Source organism: Suncus etruscus, chromosome 5 (assembly GCF_024139225.1).
Source record: "Suncus etruscus isolate mSunEtr1 chromosome 5, mSunEtr1.pri.cur, whole genome shotgun sequence".
Classification (NCBI taxonomy): Eukaryota; Metazoa; Chordata; class Mammalia; order Eulipotyphla; family Soricidae; genus Suncus; species Suncus etruscus.
In genome coordinates, this window is record NC_064852.1 from 93,789,638 (window position 1) to 93,810,090 (window position 20,453).

Genomic DNA, 20,453 nt, shown 5'->3' on the forward strand with positions numbered 1-20,453 from the left:
TTCTCAGAGTTCCAACTATCACTGTCATAGTAGTTCCTTCTCTACCCTAACTGCACTGCTTCCCTATTTATGGCAAGCTTCCTACCGTAGACTGGTCCTTCTTAGATCTGCTTTTAAACAACAAAATTGTGAAAGAAGCTTTGGAACAACTGGAGAAACTTGAACTATAGACTAGATTTTAGATAATAGGATAGTATGTTCAATATAATCATGGAACTAGGGGTCTGTGGCAGGAGATAAACAGTAAATGTTTAGGATAAAATACCATGATAGATGTTATAGATAGTAAACTGATTTGGAAAAAAAGACATGGATGAGACAAACATGTTTAAATGATAAGTGCTAACAAAGTTCAGACTGATATATGTTTACTGTGTTATTCTTTCAAATTTTCCATTTATTTGGAATTTTAAATAAATCTTTTTAATGAACACAGCCAGCAACTTATCAGGGACTTCCTTCCCAGTACTGAGGGATCCTAATTAAAAAGATTTTTTTTTTGCCATGTCTTTATTTAGACAGCTCCAAAGACTCATTATGTTCTTGAGAGAGATGTAAACCAAGATGTGAAAATTTTTGAGTATACTGGCCATTCAGCTAAAAGCTGGCAATCTCAGGAGGGAGGGGTAAACCAAAATCATTACCCTGTTGAAGTGACGTCTACTGCACCCATCACCCACTATCACTGCGTTGCCAAAGGCCCTGTTTCATCACTCATCTATAGCTCTCTGCAGAGACAACAATCTGACCAAAACTCCAGGTGGGCCAGTATTTGGGCTGAAATCTCCAGGACATTTTTGGAGTGAATGTGGACATGGTTCTCCTGCCTTCTCATACTTCTGGAAGTCCTGACAGCCAAAAACACATCCCACAAAAGTATCAGGAGTAATGCTTTGAATTCCTGAACCATGTGGCCACATTTGCAGCTGTGCAACTCCAATTTTTTTTATTACTGTCATTCCTATAGGAATACACCAATTTGGATGCCCAGGTGTACCTGAAGCCACCTAATGTTCAGAAACAAATAATGTAATAGAATGTTCAACTAGCAGCAAGAGCTTACCACCAAACCTTCAAAGAATGACAATGACCATAGTGTGAATATATTTACTTTCACAAACTTCTTACTGCTATAATCTCTCTTTATTTGGGCGGGGGGGGGGGAGGATTTGGGCCACACCCAGTGATGCTCAAGCTATGTGCTCAGAAACATTTCTAGCTTGGAGAACCATATGGGACGCCGGGGGATCGAACCGTGGTTCGTCCTAGGCTAACACAGGCAAGCTAGATGCCTTACCACTTACGCCACAGCTCCAGCCCCTGCTATAATTTTTTTAATCTTTTTTCCTCCTTTTCTCCCTTCCTTCCTTCTTTTCTTTCTTTTTAAATAATTTTGTTACCACTATCTGGAAACAATCATCACTATGTCAACTATGTGATGCAAGGTCTTTGCGTTTTATAAAAATGAAGTTTTCTTCTATTTTTCCTCTACATTTTATTTTAGTTTTATAAATAAATTCTTCAATTGAATCAACATGAGGCACAGTTACAAATTTATTCATGATTCTGTTTCAGTTATAAAAAGTATAACACCCTTCACCAGTGCATACTTCCCACCGCCAATGTCCCCAGTTCCCCTCTTGCCCTTACCCATTGCACTCTCCCCTCCCCCCACAATCCCCTTTAAAAAACAAAACAAAAAAACCCAAATTGTGTGCCATTGTCCCTGCTTTTTACTGTAAGACTGACTCATTCAACTTGTTAATAGAAGATAGTTTGTGGGAGACATTTAAATTTTATGAAGAGAAAGAGAGTGGGAGAAACAGAGAGGGTGAGAGAGAGGAGAGATAGAGAAAGGGAGAGAGGAGAGAGAGAGAGAGAGAGAGAGAGAGAGAGAGAGAGAGAGAGAGAGAGAGAGAGAGAGACAGAGAATATCTGCCACAGAAGCAAGAAGGAGGGGGATTGTTCTTCTTAAACCAGTTTTCTAAAAAAAAATTTTGGGAAAGACTTTTCCATTACCATTAAAAAGGAGAGGTCCAAAATAGGGCTTATTTGCTTCAAGTGAGGTCCCTTTTAATTGACAGAAAACCTCTCTCCCCACACGTCATGCAACCCCACTTTAGCTTTTCCTTCCTAAATCTAGGTTTTTGTCTCTGAACTTGGTGGACCGGTGGGAGCTCTTTAATATTTTCTAAGAGAACCATTTCAAACAAGTAACCCCACAATTTATTCACTGCTGTCAAGAATGAAAGTAACAGGTTTCACCACCAAAGTCTTCTGAGGCTTTGCGGGACTTTTAAGGCACAGTCTTATCCACTCATACCTGCAGCTCAGTGCCTGGAATGCATCTGCCATTTGTTTGGCACTGGAGGAAATGATTTGATTACACAAAATTCTCTTTAGATCAAGTTAAAAATCTTATCTTCACTGGGACAAGGAGTGAAGCCTGCCAGCTTTATGGGCTAGGTCTTGGACATACTGAGCCAAGGACAAAGATAAGAATCAGTGCAAGTTCAAATCAGAAGACTGAAGACCTGAAAGGAATGAGGGCAAAGGATGCAAGGCTTGGCTGAGTCTTCTGAAGTGCTCCATTTGCCATCGCTGCATCTAAGATCATTTATTTCCCCATACTTCTTGTCAGCATGGGACCCCAAAAAACATCAGGAAGCAGCAGTAAATGCAAAAGTCCTACAGGACCAGGGATCTTCACTCACTGCTAGGCCACCAAAGCTTTGGGAATTTGACAAGCACCAGATGTCTTTGCCTCTCTTGTTTCCCACACCTTAGTTTCAGGCACATCCTTTTTAAAAGCATTCAAATGAGGCAGATGTTAACCCCATTCATTCTACTTTACTAGGGAACATGTCAATGATGATTTTTAAAATGTAAAAGAAAATGTCAAAGTATTTTGTTCCCTGGTTAAGAATACATCTATGGAATTGGAAGGGGGAAATACACAAAACACTCTATGGTCATTCAAGAAATAATTATAAGGTATGTCAGACTACAGAAAATTGAACAAGCACTAAATTAAAAAAAAAAGATGTCTTATGTCAAAATGGCTTTTTCACTCACTCATTTGCAAAGCAAGTTCTGAAAATTAAATTCCATCCACCAGCTTAGAACAGAACACATTAAGGCTGGCATGTAATGCCATTATTCATGTGGCAGCTACCTTTCTTTTTTGGCAACTCTACTAATTGACAGCAAAGCCTTGGGGCTCACCTCCCATAGCGCCTTGAAGTCCTTCTGCTCAATACGCAGCAGCTCACTGCTCTCCCTGGTAACGATGGTGGCATGGCGGGGTGTGTTGTCCAGAATGGATTCTCCAAAGGCTGTTCCAATTCCCAGAGTGCAGATGGTCACAGCATCCTGAGAATCCCCAAAACCAGTCATTAGAAAATTAAACAGTTCACAGATGGGAGAGATGTCTTTTGTTTGAGTGGAAGTGTAATTTGAACATAATAAAACACTCAATTGAGTAGCACAGTTCAACAATTTGGGCGGCTATATACACCCATGTGATCAACACCCAAATCTACACAGAGAATACAACACCTCTGTCACTCCTGAAGTTCCCTCATGTTTCTTTCAAGATTCTCCTTTCAGAGGAAATCAGTGTTCTGATTAACAATTTTAGAACTTCACATTATAAAGGTTTCGGGCAATAAATCTTTTTGGTATCTAAATTCTTTTTTTGTTTGTTTTGGTTTTTGGTTTTTGGTTTTTGGGCCACACCCGGTGATGCTCAGGGGTTACTCCTGGTTATGCATTCAGAAATTGCTCCTGGCTTGGGGACCAAATGGGATGCGGGGGAGGAGGGAGAGGAGATTGAATTCAGTCATGTGCAAGGCAAATGCCCTACCACTGTGCCACAGCTCTAGCCCCTGGTATCTAACTTCTTGTTTTGGGGAGGTTGTGGGCAACTGGGACACACCTGACTGTATTTTCAGATCTCGCTCCTGACTATGCCCAAGAAACCATATGTGTATAGAGCAACGTCTAAACTTGGTTAACTACTTGCAAGGTAAGTATCTTGGCCCCCTACCATCTCTTTAGGCCCATTGTGCAAAATAGTGTCTCTGAGTTCATCCATCTCATTGCAAGGATCACTACTCATTTTGGTTTGGATTTTGTTGCTGAATAGTTTTTTATTGCATGAAAATGCCACAACTTATATATTATTATTTAGGTTATTTGAGTTATTTCTAACTTGAGAATATCTTAAAGCTGCTAGCAATGCTTTTACCTGTTGAGGATAAGGTGTTTTTTTTTTTTTCTTTTTATGACTACTATCTGCTTTAAGAGGAGAAAATCAGTTGAAAGCAAATATTTTTTAGTGAGAAGTACAGATACAATATTTATTGGAGAACTGAAGAAATAGTACAGCAAATGGATGCTTGCTTGCATGCGGCTGATCCAGTTTGATCCCCAGTATGCACTCTATGGTCCCCGAGACTTTCAGGAATGATTCTTGAGCAAAGAGCCAGAATTAAGTCCTGAATATAGCCTGGTGTGGCTCCAAAACAAAAGAAACACATTTTTCAAAAATATTTATAGGAAACTAGAAGAGAAATAATAATACTTTTTTTTTTTTTTTAGTTTTTGGGTCACACCCGGCAGTGCTCAGGGGTTACTCCTGGCTGTCTGCTCAGAAATAGCTCCTGGCAGGCACGGGGGGGACCACATGGGACACCGGGATTCGAACCAACCACCTTTGGCCCTGGATTGGCTGCTTGCAAGGCAAACGCCGCTGTGCTATCTCTCCGGGCCCGAAATAATAATACTTTAATCTGTCTTGATGAGGAGACTGAAGGTCAAGATGTTTCTGCACAACCTTCAGTATCAGCTAGATTCCAACGATGGCTCTGAATAGATTTCAAACATTTTGTATCATGCTGCCTCCTGCAGTCTTTCTAGAGTAATAACAGCGTCCAAGTACGCAGACTAGCAACCAGCAACCTTTAAAAAAAAAGGCTGTAAATCAAACAGGCAGAATATCCAAGACTATCCAGGAGAATACATGAAAGAACAGACTAGAAAAGACATGTTAAGAGTATCATGGAAGGGGCCGGAGAGATAGCATGGAGATAAGGCATTTGCCTTGCATGCAGAAGGTTGGTGGTTCGAATCTCGTCATCCCATATGGTCCCCTGAGCCTGCCAGGAGCGATTTCTGAGTATAGAGCCAGGAGTAACCCCTGAGCACTACCGGGTGTGACCCAAAAACCAAAACAATAAAATAAAATAAAATAAAAAACAAATAAAAATAATAAAACGAGGGGCCGGAGAGATAGCATGGAGGTAAGGTGTTTGCCTTTCATGCGGAAGGATGGTGGTTCAAATACCGGCATCCCATATGGGCAGGCTTGGGCCTGCCAGGGGCAATTTTCTGAGCATGGAGCCAGGAGTAACCCCTGAGCGCTGCCGGGTGTGACCCAAAAGCCAAAATAAATAAATAAATAAAAAGAGTATCATGGAAGATATATGTAAGATATTACGAGGATACTGACCAGGGCATTAATTACTATAGTTTCCCAGAGAAAAGAAATTGTTCATTGTTTTTACCTAGTGAGAACCAAATTAAGCTGAGGAATTCTTGTCTTCTTAAAACTTTGTAATGTTTACTGTAACTAAATAAATATCGACTTACCTGCATCCTTTATATCTTACCTAAAATGTTATCTTTTGAAACTATAGCAATTAAATCCTACAGTATAAGCAACAACTCATAGATAAAATAAAAATACTGTACAAGAGAAATACTTTAGTGTGATCCAGTTTTCAATGTATTTTTGATTGTTTTAATTCTAAACACCTTCATTCACAAAATAGTCAATCTGTTTAGTTATAACCTTCTACTTAAACTGATATTTTTCAAACATTAGGAGCTTTTTTTAGTTACAGGTTAGAGTCTGTTTTCTACATAGAATATTTAAAAAATATGGTCTTTGCCATCTAAGTTTAAGATGCAGCATTTTAGAAATTTATGGATCAAAGTTTGTTAATTTTTAAATAAAGTCATGATCAGTATAAGAAATTAAAAATTAAAAGGCTCTGAATCAATGATTTTAAAATTTCTTAAGGTACACTAAAAAAGCAATTTCCTCTCTGCATGCAACATTGGTGATAATACTTGGATTTAATCCTAACTAGTTTTGAATAATGCAAATAGCCCCTTGAAATTACCTGGACATTAATTTTTCAGGACATTATCAACTAGAAAGATACACAAGGGTAGTCCTCTGCGTTACAAATTATAGTTTTCTTTTCGTGCAGCTAATACATGATAATAGGCAAATGATATTAAGATCAAGTTAGAAGCTCCGTAATCACTTACTGAAACAAATGCCCATAAGAATCCAGTTCCTTGAACCATAACAAATTGCCTCTGCACTGATATTACCATATAAAATTATGCTCAGGAAAATAAAATCAATACTATCTCAAAAATACTATCAAAAATACTATCAAAAAAAAAAAAGATCAGCAGAAAATTTCAGAACAGCCTGTTAATACATTTTCCGAAAGACAGTTGCAAACAAATTCAGAAAAACATCCTCAGAAAAGAAACACCAATAGCCATTGTGTTAAGCACTACTGAGGAATAAAAACACAAGACAGAATAAATAAAATCACAAACTTCCACAAAATTTCTAGAGTATCATCAGATTCCTTGAGAAATCCAATCACCTGCTTCATGTTTCTATTATCTAAAAGATTTCTATCCTTCTGGAAGGATTTTTAAAACTAATTTGTCCTTTCTAGGATATATTCTATTTCATGGTTTAAAATTTAAGAGGAATGGATACTTCTGACACTATTCACACAGTTTAAATATCTAAGGTCATTTTTTAAGTATCATGCACAAGAATAACTAAGTTCAGTGATTCCTGAGATACTGTAGGTTTTTAAGAACTGAACAATCTCCTTCACAAGCCACAGGACCCCCAGGCACATGGAGCTAAAATAAGAAGGACACAGGCCAGGCAGAGAAAACCTCAAGGAGACTGCTTCTGGCCAGTGAGTGACTCTTGATGTAAGACAAAATGCTGCAATGATTCTTGGATTGCCTCTGGAGCATTTAACAGTACCCAAACGCATAAAGTTAAACCATGTTAGTATTGCTGACTGCTCTTCTCACTGGAGGTCCTTATGTTAGGAGCTCAGCAAGAAGAAGGTGCTCACCCATTTCCGGGAACAACTGATAGGTCCTTTCTAATTTTCTTCCTTCATACTCTACACACTGAAGGAAAATGAAGTGGAGATAATCAGTTCTGATCTTGGGGTGAGGGCTGCAAAGCCTTACTAGACAGGAGAGCTACCTGCAAGTTGAAATTTGATTTCAGCAGATTCAGGGTTTTTTTTTTCCTATGTGAATGGACTAAAGAAGTAAGGATTTGTTTGAGGCATTAGAATAAGTTATCCCAGGCTCCTTTTCACTATAGAGATTAATACTACCTTAATAATCTATGGGTGGCAGGCCTGGTTTACTTCTGAGTTATAGACAAATTCTTGTGATATGTTTAGAAAATAATTACCAAGAAGAGAAACATGTGTTCAAATGTTCTTTCACGTAGCAATACCATATAGATTGCTCAGTGTGTATCTTGAAAGGCAAAATAAATGTGATGAAGATAAATGTGAATCAATATGTAGAACTGTCTTTTTTTATCCACACTTACATCTAACCATGTCCATCTAGATCAGAATTCTAAGCCTAAAATCTAGTGGCTATGCTTAAAGCATGCCTTTACCTAGTGCCTGAAGCACTCTTGACCATGTAACTTCCTCTAAATATCTATGCCTCAATCCTTATTTAGGAGAAATTATTTTTTGCTCATTTGCAGAGTAATATTCAGAAAGGCCACCTGAAAGAAAATATTTACAGGCAGAGACTAAAGAAAGCAAGCAGGAAATATGAAACATTAATAGGAGTAAAGGAATGTCCTGTTTTTTAGTAAAATGGAAATTCATTCTGAGAAGCTCTCAAGTATAGTAAAATGAGGATTTAAAACACTTAAACGTCACTGATGTAGAAAGGTGGGTTTAGCATCTGGTGCCCCAGTCCTGCCAGATCCCTCCCCACATCCCACATCCCCACCCCCATTTGTAGTTTTCTGAACATTTTTCACACCCAGGTACAAATTCCTCTCTTGAGCACCACCTACAATGCTTTGCCTAAGAATAGAGTGCCAGGCAGTTAAAACCATCAAGGTGTACTTCTATCTAATAAGCAAGGTGCAGGCAGTTCTTAAACCCCCGGACTCACTACATCCTGGACCAGTGAGCCCAGTCTACAGTGAAAACCCTCTGAGTCACACACTTTGCTGACTTTCCTTCCTTCCTAGCCTCATTTCTCCATTCCCTTTCAGCTTTACTGGGGCCAGGTTCCCAAAAGCCTTTTGCAGCCAAATCTTTGCCTGGTCAGCATCTGGAAAAACTCAGATCAAGAAAATGGGTTAGCTAAACTTGACCTGAGCCTAAGTTTGCTGTTGTCTCTAAAGGTATTCTGGATCCAAGCCAGTGTGAACGAATGCCAGCCCCAGGGGCCATCTGTATTGACTATATTAACCTTCACAACTGTCAAAGGAGATGATCTATTAAGTTGCTTTGCACAGTGGTGGACTTCACAGAAATGTTTAGCATATGGTAAATGCAGGTTTCCTCCACTATCCAAAAGAAGATGGTCCCCCATAAAACCTTTCAAAATTCAAATGGCTTAAGCAAGAATACAAATCATCATTTGTTTGTATGAAAACCTTTTCGAGCCTTTCTAGTCACCAGAGCCTAGCGCCTAAATCATATAAAATTACATATAAATAGCAACACACAGTAACAGCAGAGTGCTGGGATAATACACAGCTGACAAGAAGCAGTAAGGAGAAGGAGCTGCCTGGATGTACCAATGGCAGCTGATAGAAACAGTGATGTTCACTCCATGCCTTTGATCCAAGAAAAGAAAATCCTTTACTGAGTCTTCTGGTTCTTTCCTAAAAGCAAAGTAGCTAACCTAATGGAAACCTGAAAAATAAAACAACTGTGTTTTATTATTATAAAATAATATTATATTATATTAAAAAACAACTGTATTGCCTGTTGTAGTGAGACAATCCTGTGGCATCAGCAACGTTAATGCTACTCTGTGGGTTGAGAAATATGACACTCAAATATGTTCAACAATTTACCCACAAATGTGGCTCATAAGTGGAAGAGTTGAGACTTGAAACTGTCAAATTACAACTCCATATGCTTCTTAAATTGTCATAAAATTTGAATATCTCTTGCTGAGAGTCTGTGGGAAAAATCTAGTAAGGTATTACTAGAACCCAAACAGATTCTCTTTTCAGTCAGCCAACATATAGATTGCATGTGTACCTAAGAAGTCTGAGGTACCAGGAAAAACAAAAAACGTTCAGTGTTGCTTTTCCTCTAACCTAGTGTCACTCCTAATTCGGATATTGGGACCTACCAGACTCCTTCCTGGAAGGGGAGCATATCAGTTCAGGCCGGTTGTCTCAGATAGAGGGAAACAAATCACCAGCTGACTGGGGAGTGCTGGGAGGCTTGGCAGGCCCCCAGCCATCCTTGTCTTTTTCCCCTGACTCCAGGCCTTCCCTGGGTGCCAGCTCAGATGGCCAGAAGTGGGTTCAGGTGGACTCTTAGTGGTCCTCAGGTTCCCCCCTCCCTCTGTACTCCAGGGGGGAGGTGCATGGGGAGGAGGGCGGGCAGACATTTGGCTTCCGATTTCCTCCTTGATTCTGGAGACCAGCTCTTACCAGGTATAGGGTTTTTCTCCCCTGGACTTCAATCTTTCCCTGGGCACCGGTCTAGGTGGACTCTATAGGGGTCAACAGGCTTTCCCCCTATCTCTCCCTACACTAATGGGAATGCGCTCTGGGAGGAGGGCAGGCTGTTCTAGCACTGGTTTATGTTGGGACAGTCAGTGGAAATTTTTTCTCTTTGTTTTCATATTGATAGTATTGTGTGCAAAAATTCTATATATCCATAATATCCATCTTGTATTGGGACCTTGATATTGCCCTACAAAGCTCATTTCTAATATTTTACTGCCTCAGTCCCAACCCTTACTTCCCCCCATCCTCCCATGTAGGTGCAGCTAATGACATGAAGCTCACCACATAGAGTGATAAGTGCAGTTAGAGAAATAACTACACTGAAAACTATCATAACAATGTGAATGAATGAGGGAAAAAGAAAACCTGTCTCGAGTACAGGTGTGGGTGGGGTGGGGAGTAGGTAGATCTGGGAAATTGGTGGTGGGAATCCTGCACTGGTGAAGGGGGTGTTCTTTACATGACTGTAATCATACAACTACAATTATATTTGTAATCACGGTGTTTAAATAAAGATAATTAAAAAAATTATCAGCTGAAAATCCTACTCACATGGGCATATATGCTCCTTCCCTGGAGATCCTAGACCCATGGCTCAGCTGCATTCTGCACTTGTTGGAGAAAAGGAACTGTGTCCTTCTGTTCTAACACCCTATCAGGGACCCTCACTCCTCTCAGAGTGAGTTGGTGCCTCTCAAGGTTTTGCTGTGGCATCTCCTCAGCCCAGTGCCCAATGACACCTCTGGGGGGAACTGCTGTTACCCAACTGCTTGGCTAGAACCAAACATCATGCGGTGCCTTGTTAGAACTGCCTCAGCCCTTCTCTATACTCCTGGTCTGGGGAGAACATGGGAAGGAATGAGCTGCCAGGGTAACTGAGATGACTCTACTTCCTCCCCAGGTCTACCTAACATTCCTCAACATGACATCTTGAGAGACAACAGCTTTCACTTCCACCATGGGACCCTCTCTGTCTCCTCCTCTGCCTACTGGTCTCTGAAGCAGGCACTAGTACAGGATGTCCCATGGAACAGGGGCATCTGATATGTCTGTTCATCAACATTGTTATTAATGATGTCAATGAAAGTCACACTGGTGGCACACAAAGGGATTTGGAGTCTCCAAGCTATTCTTTGATGCTCCAGGGGGAATATCCTTTTGATGTAGCATAGTGAGGTAAGCACAAGCCTCAGAGCCAAAATCATCTCATATGCTCAATAAGCCTGTGATTTAGGAACAGTCCCCCATGATCCTCATTGGTATCATGAACACAATCTTTCTTTTTTTTTTTTTTTTTTTTTTTTGGTTTTTGGGTCACACCCTGTGACGCTCAGGGGTTACTCCTGGCTATGCGCTCAGAAGTTGCTCCTGGCTTCTTGGGGGACCATATGGGACGCCGGGGGATCGAACCGCGGTCCGTCCTAGGCTAGCGCAGGCAAGGCAGGCACCTTACCTCCAGCGCCACCGCCCGGCCCCCGAACACAATCTTTCTTATAAAACAATCAGGAGGGCTCTATATGAATAAAATAACATACAGAGTCCTGCATGCTTTATTGCATGTGGAAGATGCTCCAGAAACAATAGAAAATGATTATTTCTGACTTAGTCCTACATATATATATATGTTATCTATCATACTAATAAGCAAATTGAGTTTTCTATTATTGAAGTGGGGGTGCTCAGGGGTTACTTCTGGCTCTATGCTCAGAGATCACTCCTAGTGAGAGTGATATGGGGAATCGGAGATTGATCACGCTTGCCAAGCAAGCACTCTACCTGCTCTACTGTCCCTTGGGCCCTAGTTTTCTATTATTTTAAAGGCAGAGGATCTCTATATTCATTTTGTGTTAATCTTCAACTTGCAGCAGCTTTTTAACATTTATATCCCAAGTTTCTCTGTCCCCCAGTCTGGATGTCAAGTGGCTTGAATGATCTGCAAAACACTTCAGCCCTCTAGGGGAGCTTGTGTTCAAAGGAATCTTTCTGACAATCCTGCTGTAAATCAAAGAATCCTTTTGTACTGCAACTAATCACCCCTTAATTTGTCTGCTTTGTACATCTGAATTATGTTGCACCAAATTTTCTTAAAGCAGGCATTCTCGTGGGAGACATTTTATTTGTCTGTTTTATCATAAACATGGCACTAGAATGAACACTGGAATGGTGTTGAGATGGTTGCTGGCAATGTGTCACTGACAGCCGAGCTAAGAAACACATGCTTTGCAAATATGGATGAGCAGATGCTAACTCCAACTTTCACAAATTACAGATGTTCTAATAGATTTTAAATAAGTAACAGTCAATACTATATATAAGAATCTCTGTGGTAAATTTTCTAGTTGATGTACTTTTTTTTATTTGCTTTTGTTTTGGGACCACAACAGGCAGTGCTCAGGGATCATGACTGGTTCTGTGTCCAGAAATCACTTCTGGCAGGCTTTGGGTCCATATTGGATGTTGGGAATTGAAGCCGGGTTGGCCAAGTGCTACCTACTGTATTCTTAAAAAACAATTTTATTGCCACTTATTTGTAAACAAAAAATATAAAATATATTATTTTGTGTCTGCCAAAGGGGTAGGCTTGGGAATTTTTGTATTAATTATCAATTAAATAGTCTTAATGGTACATGGATGGATGGATGGTGAGGCCTTTCTTGGCTCACCGGGTGCCTGCAGACACTACGACCTGGAGGGTCTGTAGGTTCAGGATAATGGAGAAGAAATGATCACAGCAATTAGATGAAGTTTCGGGAGACATAAAGTTTTATTACAAGCTAATCATCATGTGCATATTTTACATAACTTCTAAGCTAATCAGCCTCTTTCCTGCTCCTCTGCATCCATGCTGTCTCTCACCTCTCTCTGCTGAGTCTTCTTGCTGAGGTCTATCCCAACCCTATCCTCAGGCCACTCTAACTACCAACCACAGATCCCTCCCATCTGTAAGAGGGTCTGACCATCAGGTAAGATTAGCATTTGGCTATGGGGAGAGGTAACAGGGAATAGGTGGGGATTGGGTACAATGGTGGAGAGAATTTTACATTGGTGGTGGAATTGGTCTTGGAACAAATGTATCATGAGCAACTATTGTTCTGTGGCTTTAAAGGGTTAATTCCAGAAGAATTTAATGTCTCAGAACCTATTTTTTGTTTAGAATAGATATCAGGTTATACCTCAAGGAACAAGTTGTTCCTCTGACCATGGAGACCTTAAAATATGAATTCTTACAAAGCAAATAATCTGACCATTTTTACTTTAGGCAATAATTGCCATTAAGTTTGGTAGTGCATAGGTTTATTTCATAAGATTGAATTTGGAACTGGAATTTCCTGAGTGCTCCGAATCATGACTTAAAATAAAAATTTAATGGACCCTAATCTCTGAGTTTTATCAACACAATATATATGTATGCTGTCAAGAGAATTGTTTATTTCTGCCAAGCATAAAGGCAAACTATTTCCAACCCAAATGTAGCTTTTTCCTAACAAACAGAAAAGGCCAGATTTGCTGCTTTCAGAGCCTTTTCCCATCATTGGGGAAATGCTGTGGTTCACTCTTGCACCTCCCCAAGCAAAAAAATACCAACAAAATTAGGAGCATTACGTAGGCACTGCCTCGGGCTCCTGACACAGTAGGACCTGAGCACAAACAGTGACAGATGGTGGACCAATCAGGTGGGCAGGATTTCCTTCCTTACCAAGCTATATGCTTCACACAATATTTGAAAACTTGTCCTGATGACTGCATCATTCTCTATTTGAACATAGTGGCGTGAAAACAGAGTGGAGGGAAGATTCAAGCAGAGAGACAAGGACAAGGTAAAAGAAACATTATCATGATGGAGAACCCTGCCTGCCCTTCAAATGTTACATGCAGAAATGGAACGTGCTGTGGAGACTGTGAATAAAAGCACATTGTTTCACTTCTGAATGTGAAACAGTAAGAGATAATTTTGTACAATTGAGCCACAAATGGACAGAGAACCTCATAGGACAGATGAGATGTCTGATAAAGTAAGGGCCAAGGCCAGAGGTGAGAATAGGCTTCTCTGGTTTCATGAAATGACTGAACAATAACGTTCACCAATACAAGTATATTTCCTGCATTTTGTCTATTCTAACACTGCCCTCTTGTGATAATATGGCAGCACTGCAGGCATTGCAACCAACAGCCTTTTACTCATTCACTTTTCTTTCTGCATATATTTCTCACGCGCGAGCGTGCTCACAAACACACAAACACACACAGGGTATATATGTTAAGCAGTAATACAGTAAGTAGGTGGGAAGCTTGCTTTGCATGCGGTCAAGCTGGGTTCAATTCCCAGCACCTTATATAGGTTCTCAAACCCCACTAAAAGAAATCTCTGAGCACAGGAGTCAGGAATAAGCCCTAAACACCACTGGGAGTGGCAAAAACAAAACAAAACAAAACAAAAACAAAAACAAAAAACAAACAAAAAACCCAAAAAAATCATAAAATAAATATTTCATTAAAAAACAATGTGATCAGAAATAAAATACCAGGGTTAAGACACAACCAATCTGGGTTCAATCCCCAGAATGTGAAACCTTGCCAGGAATGATCTCTGAGCAGAGAGCCAGGAGTAAGCCCTAAATATATGTGGGTGTGACCCAAAACCCCAAAATAAACAATACCCAAAATATCCAACAGAAAGTATATTCTTTTATTTTTTTATTGTTGGCTCTTGGTTTTCTGCTCAGAGACCACACTGGGAGGTGCTCAGCACTTACCCCTGGCTCTGCATTCAGGAATCACTCCTGGAAGGAATCAGTGGACCATATGGGATGCTGGAGATCGAACAAGGTAAGATTCATAAAGAGGCAGCACCCTCCTCACCATACTATCTCTCAATCTCAGGAAACTTATACAACCTATATCAGGCCTTTTATACATTAACTTATTCAAGGTACAAACTCTTTATTTTGTTTTATTTTATTTTGGGGCCACACCCAGCAATGCTCGGGCATTACTCCTGACCCTGCATTTAGAAATCATTCCTGGTGGTGCTTGGAGGACCATAAGGGGAGCCATGGATCAAATCTACTTCAGCCTTCTTCAAGGCCTTACCACTGTTTTATCACAACAGCCCCTCAAGGAAAAGTCTTATCTCCAACTTGCAGGGAAAAAAATTCACTTCAGGTCGCACAACAATCAACTGGCAGAGAGAGGACCTCACACAAGGTCTTATTTTATTAAGTACTGTGGGCTACATTAGATAAGTACTAAATCTTTATATCCACATCTGTTTTATAGATGTGGATGTTTTAATGAGTAGATAGTGGGAAAATGAGGAGCAGGAAACTGGAGGATGACCTCTGAGTTACCCATTCTAGGAATGGGAAAATATAAATAGACTATAAATCATAAAGCTATAACCAGACCAGAAAAGAAGTTTGAGACATATCTGGTTGCTTACGCAACAGAAACCATTTGTTAAAGAAACCATTAGTAGCTGTTTATATGAAACTAAAACAAAATATATGAATCGCTGCTTGTACCAATCATGACATACATTAGCAATAACTATATATTATATATTATATATATTGATATATAGATATTAGATATATACTATATATTAGAAAAAGTTGACCCCCCAAAATAAGTGTATCCTGTAACTAACCCATATAAGTTCTTTGTGAACTAAGCTCAGGGCTTAGCCCATTTTGATATTAGTCAAGTGAAGTTGGCATTAGTAAATAAAATATGACTCTCCCGCTAATCTCTCTAACTTAGTCTGACTCTTGGTCATATTTCTACAACAAGTTGATCACTCTCTAATATGCTATATTATCTATTATCTCTATTTTCTCTAATCTCTCTAATATAATCCTCTAGTTTTATATCATGATGTTGTATTCACCAGAATTCTTTCACAGTTGAGTTGGTGGTATAGAAAGAAGTTCTTTTCTGGAAATGCTTTAATGTAAATATTTATTTAAATCTTTTATGTACTTAGGATTTAGGTATTTTCCAGGCTAAAATAAAAGTCTCGCATCTGCAAAATATACATAGAAAAAATAGTCTCTCTCTAAAACACATGTATATGTAAAAAAACAGACACACACACACAAGTTGCACATTGCTATCTAATAGGGCAAGCTTTATAAACCTACTGTTTTTAACAAACATTTTGTTTATAGTTTATTTTCATATTCACTTATAATTATAAATATATTAACAGACAAATGAGAAACATACGTGCCCATATTACTAGTATTACTCATTCTAATGAGAATAAAAATCACGTGGGCCCTATTCTCAGGGAAGATTCCATCCCTTAAATTTTATCAATCCCTTTCAATCCACTCTTTCATCCTTTGGATTGGGAGTATGGAAGCTAGTTCAAAGATCTGGAGCCCTTGAGACACCACCACTCCATTGGTACTGTATATGCATGGTGAACCCCATAGAGATACTTCATGCCACTGGCTCTTGTCACTTGGATACCATGTAGCTCACATGGGTCTACTTAACAGAGCAGCTCAAACTGAAGACTAAGTGAATTGGGTATGAGTAAGCCATGAAACTTACTACCCACCACAAGACTTGCCAGATACTACTATTAAAAGTATCAACCCCAATAAAGAATTCCAGATCAACCTGCCAAACTAACTACCAGAGGGCAAAAGAGCCATGTGGGGCCAGAGCGATAGTACAATAGATGAGGCATATTTTTCTTCATGTGGCTGACCCAGGTTTGATCCCCACATCCCATATAGTCCCAGAGCCTGCCAGGAGTAATTTCTGAGACTAGAACCAGGAGTAACCCCTGAGCACTGCCAGGTTTGGCCTAAAAACAAAGAAACAGTTATGTGGTCTAGTAAGCAAAAATTATATAAAGAAATTGTAGCAAGGGAGAAAAAGTAGTATCAGTCAGGAAGGTAATATGAATTTATAAGTCAAATAAAATATTTATGCTTTGTATATTAAAGTTTATATAGTTGTATCTTCTCATCACCATATAAAGAACTTAGGATAGTCTTTAAAAACTATCAAGTTAAAATTGTGCAATAAATGTATAATATAAAAATAAAGTACAGGGCCCAGAGAGATAGCACAGCGGTGTTTGCCTTGCAAGCAGCCAATCCAGGACCTAAGGTGGTTGGTTCGAATCCCGGCATCCCATATGGTCCCCCGTGCCTGCCAGGAGCTATTTCTGAGCAGACAGCCAAGAGTAACCCCTGAGCACTGCCGGGTGTGGCCCAAAAACCAAAAATAAATAAATAAAAATAAAGTACAGTATAAGATAATCTATTAGATGCTGGAAAGTGTTTCCTTCCTTCTGTGATCTTTCTTTAGCTAGTGAAACTACTGAATTTCTCTTCATGAAAATCAGGTCTTTGCTTCTCTCAAGGTTCCCAACATCTAAATTTTAACCATTCTACTTCCCCTCCAGACCCTATCCTCATACCCCACACTTCCATGGCAACCCTCTGTCCTAGAAGGCATGCAAGGAGGAGCTCTGCTAACTTAACTATCCATCCATCCCTACCTCTAAAAGGTGGTGGGAGAAAGAGCTGCAGTGGGGTAGCAGAAGTGATATGAGGGTTTCCCCCACCAGCACAGCCTCCTCACATACTGGCATGGCGTGGCTTAAAGGAAAAGAGGTGTGAAGTTCCGGGCTGGAAAGGCAAATGCAGTGGGGGTCATGGGGTTGTTAAAGGCCCTGAACACCAAAGTTTTGTCCCATAGTCATAACTCCTAAACTGGCTCAGCACCCCCACTCTTTTTTCTTATCCTCTGGTTGTTAAACTGCCACCACTGGGGAAAGTAACTTGAGTTCTAGAGTCACAGAAATTTGGTTCCCATAGCACAGGGTTGCGTGACTACGCAAGTTACTGAGCTTACCTGGGAAAGGTAAGGTCTGGGTCAGGGGAAGGTAGGAAAGTGGAACACGCTTTTAAAGTGTTTTGCACATAGTGGCCAGTAGAGGGCGCTCCAGGTCCACCAGTTCTTCCTGCTCCTTCACCAACCATTCAAATTCAGCTAATCCGAGATAAATTCCAACTCCGAGATAAGTTTTTTATTTTCTTTTACCATCCTGTCCTCTGAATTCTAGACCTCAGATGGGAAAGGAAATGAGAGGCAGACCAGCAAGTAATCTCATCTTCCTCTCAGAGCACTGCTTCTCTGTGCTTTTTCCTCTTGTCTCTTTATTCTCACCTGCTCTTGACTGACTTCTTTCCCTGATCACTTGCTTTTGTGAGTGAGCTGCAGGAAGAACATGAAATCTGGTATGTGCTGGCCATGAATTCAAATCCTCGTTTCATCGCATGTGTCTCTGATAAGCCAGGTCTAACTTTTGGACATAAATAGCATCTAAGTATGAAAAGGTGAGGGTGGTCACACACCCTGCATGAAGCTCATTGTAATGTGACACCAGGAAGACATTTGGAAGGGTGTGGCAGGTTCCTAGGGTCGAATTCCACATCTAGCCTGGTTGCTCTGCTTAGGGCCCAGACCAACCACTTCATTCCCCATAGACATGTCTGAGGGTTAAGTTTGGGTCTCCAAATGGTCTATACTTTGCTGTACTTTTAAATGATAATTAACATTTATAATCAGTAGACTTTAAGGAAAGCAGGTGCACATTACCCTTATAATGTGCACCTTTATAATATACCCTTTATAATGTACCCTTTATAATGTGGGTCTTATCCAACCACTAGAAGTCTTAAGAGTAAACAGAAGACATTCTGCAACTGCCGAATAGCAACTGCCTATCTGAGGGGACCAGAGAGATAGTACATTGGGTAGGGCATTTGCCATGCATAATGTCAACCAAGGTTCATTCTCTACTATCCCATATGGTCCCAGAACCCCACCAGAAGTGATCCCTGAGCACAGAGCCAGGAGTATAGCCCTGAGCACTGTCTAGTTAAAAAATTTTCTGGCTGAGGATCCAACTTTTAAACTAAAGATAGCACTGCTAACTTTGTCATAAATCTACAGCCTAACCAGCCATACTCCCAATTCCTTTTCCATTCCTTCCCTATTCCTCCACCTACTTATTACCCTCCCATTCATTTATCACTCCCCCCACACACACACATAAACACACACTTTGTCATTATCTTTATGTCTCTGTAGCTTACACAGAGCACCATTCCACCTGGCTGAGCCATTGCCCCAAAGTGGCCACATAACAGGGTAGCAGAGACCTAGCATAAACAGGTGTGACATCTTACTTCTTCCCTTTCATTCATCTAGCCATAGAAGAAGTTTCCACTGTCTTGTTCCTTCTCCTTCTCTTCTTCCTCCCATAAGGCTGGATGGACCCATACCCTGTCCTTCTCTCTGTCTATCTGAGGCTTTTCTCAGGAGGATGAAAAGCTGGAGGCATCAGGTAGCCAAGTGTTCACTCCACCTTTCATCTTGATTATACAAACCAGTTCAGAAAACTCTGGCTGACACGGAGGGTTCAGGTCCACGAGGGAGTCAGCTGTGGGCTTGGTATAAAGCAAGTGATTCCTTCACTTTGTTTTACATCGTCTTTCTATGACTTTCTACAAATTAAGAAAAGAAAAAAAGTGGGGGCGCAGGGGCCAAGTGATCTCAGGTGCATTGGGTGGGAAAAATAGTCAGAACTAAATATTCAAACCAAAGTCAACAATAGAATCAAGATATTCAAATTAAAACAAGCTCAACACAAAATGGACCTGTTACACTGGTAGACCAGGAGGCCAAGGGTGGAGGTACAGGGGCATGCTGGGAATTCTGGTGGAGGGAAGTCAACACTGATGGTGGGAATGGCCCTAATTCACTGTCACTATATGCCTGAAATACAACTATAAAAGACTTGTAATTCGCAGTGATCTCAAAAAAATTTTTTTTTTAAAAAGCTAATTATTCGGGGCTGGAGAGATGGCACGAAGGTAAAGCATTTGCCTTGCACACAGAAGGGCAGTGGTTCAAATCCGGGCATCCTATATGGTCCCCCAAGTCTGCCAGGAGTGATTTCTGAGCATAGAGCTAGGATGAACCCCTGAGTGCTGCCTGGTGTGACCCAAAAACCAAAAAGAAAAAAGAAAAAAAAGCTAGTTATTTCTCAAAATTGTAAACAAGAGAGTAATGCTCAGAAAAACTATCTTGTTGTATTTGAAGCCAAATTTACAACTAAAATATAAAGTCAGAAGTTTAGTAAAATAGAAAAAAACTAACTATATCTCAGTACCACAGATTTTTCAGCTATTCTTTGTTGGAACCCCCTGTTGAAGATAATTGGTCCAGAGCATGATTCTGGGAGTTGTCGAATTCTGCTATAATACCATCAAACTCCCACGCCAGCTCTCTTACCTGACATATCAGCATGTCATTGCTGACCATAGTCCTCGTCACTTTGGTACACATGCTCTTTTTATTTTTAATTATTTCTCTTATTATTTCTCATTCCCTTTCTTGGGGTTTCCTTTCCTTCTCAGCTTTCTCTACTTTCTACCTTTTCCTCTTTCTCTCTTTCTAATTCCCCCCTTTTCCTTTTTCCTCACCTTTCTACTTTTTCCCCCACTTTATCCTTATTCACAACAATCCAGGGGAGCAAGAAAAGACATGTCCTCTCTACCTGTCCCCT

At 40.2% G+C, this 20,453-nt stretch overlaps 1 protein-coding gene across 2 annotated transcripts in view; it reads right to left on the reverse strand.

The window, feature by feature from the left end:
• The window catches only part of RAPGEF4 (Rap guanine nucleotide exchange factor 4), a 344,824-nt gene that overhangs the window by 269,165 nt on the left and 55,206 nt on the right, over nt 1–20,453 (reverse strand). For both annotated transcript variants that reach the window (XM_049773530.1, XM_049773531.1), the window contains exon 4: nt 3,226–3,372. In XM_049773530.1, the coding sequence (XP_049629487.1) occupies nt 3,226–3,372 (147 nt within the window). The remainder of the gene's footprint in view (nt 1–3,225; nt 3,373–20,453) is intronic.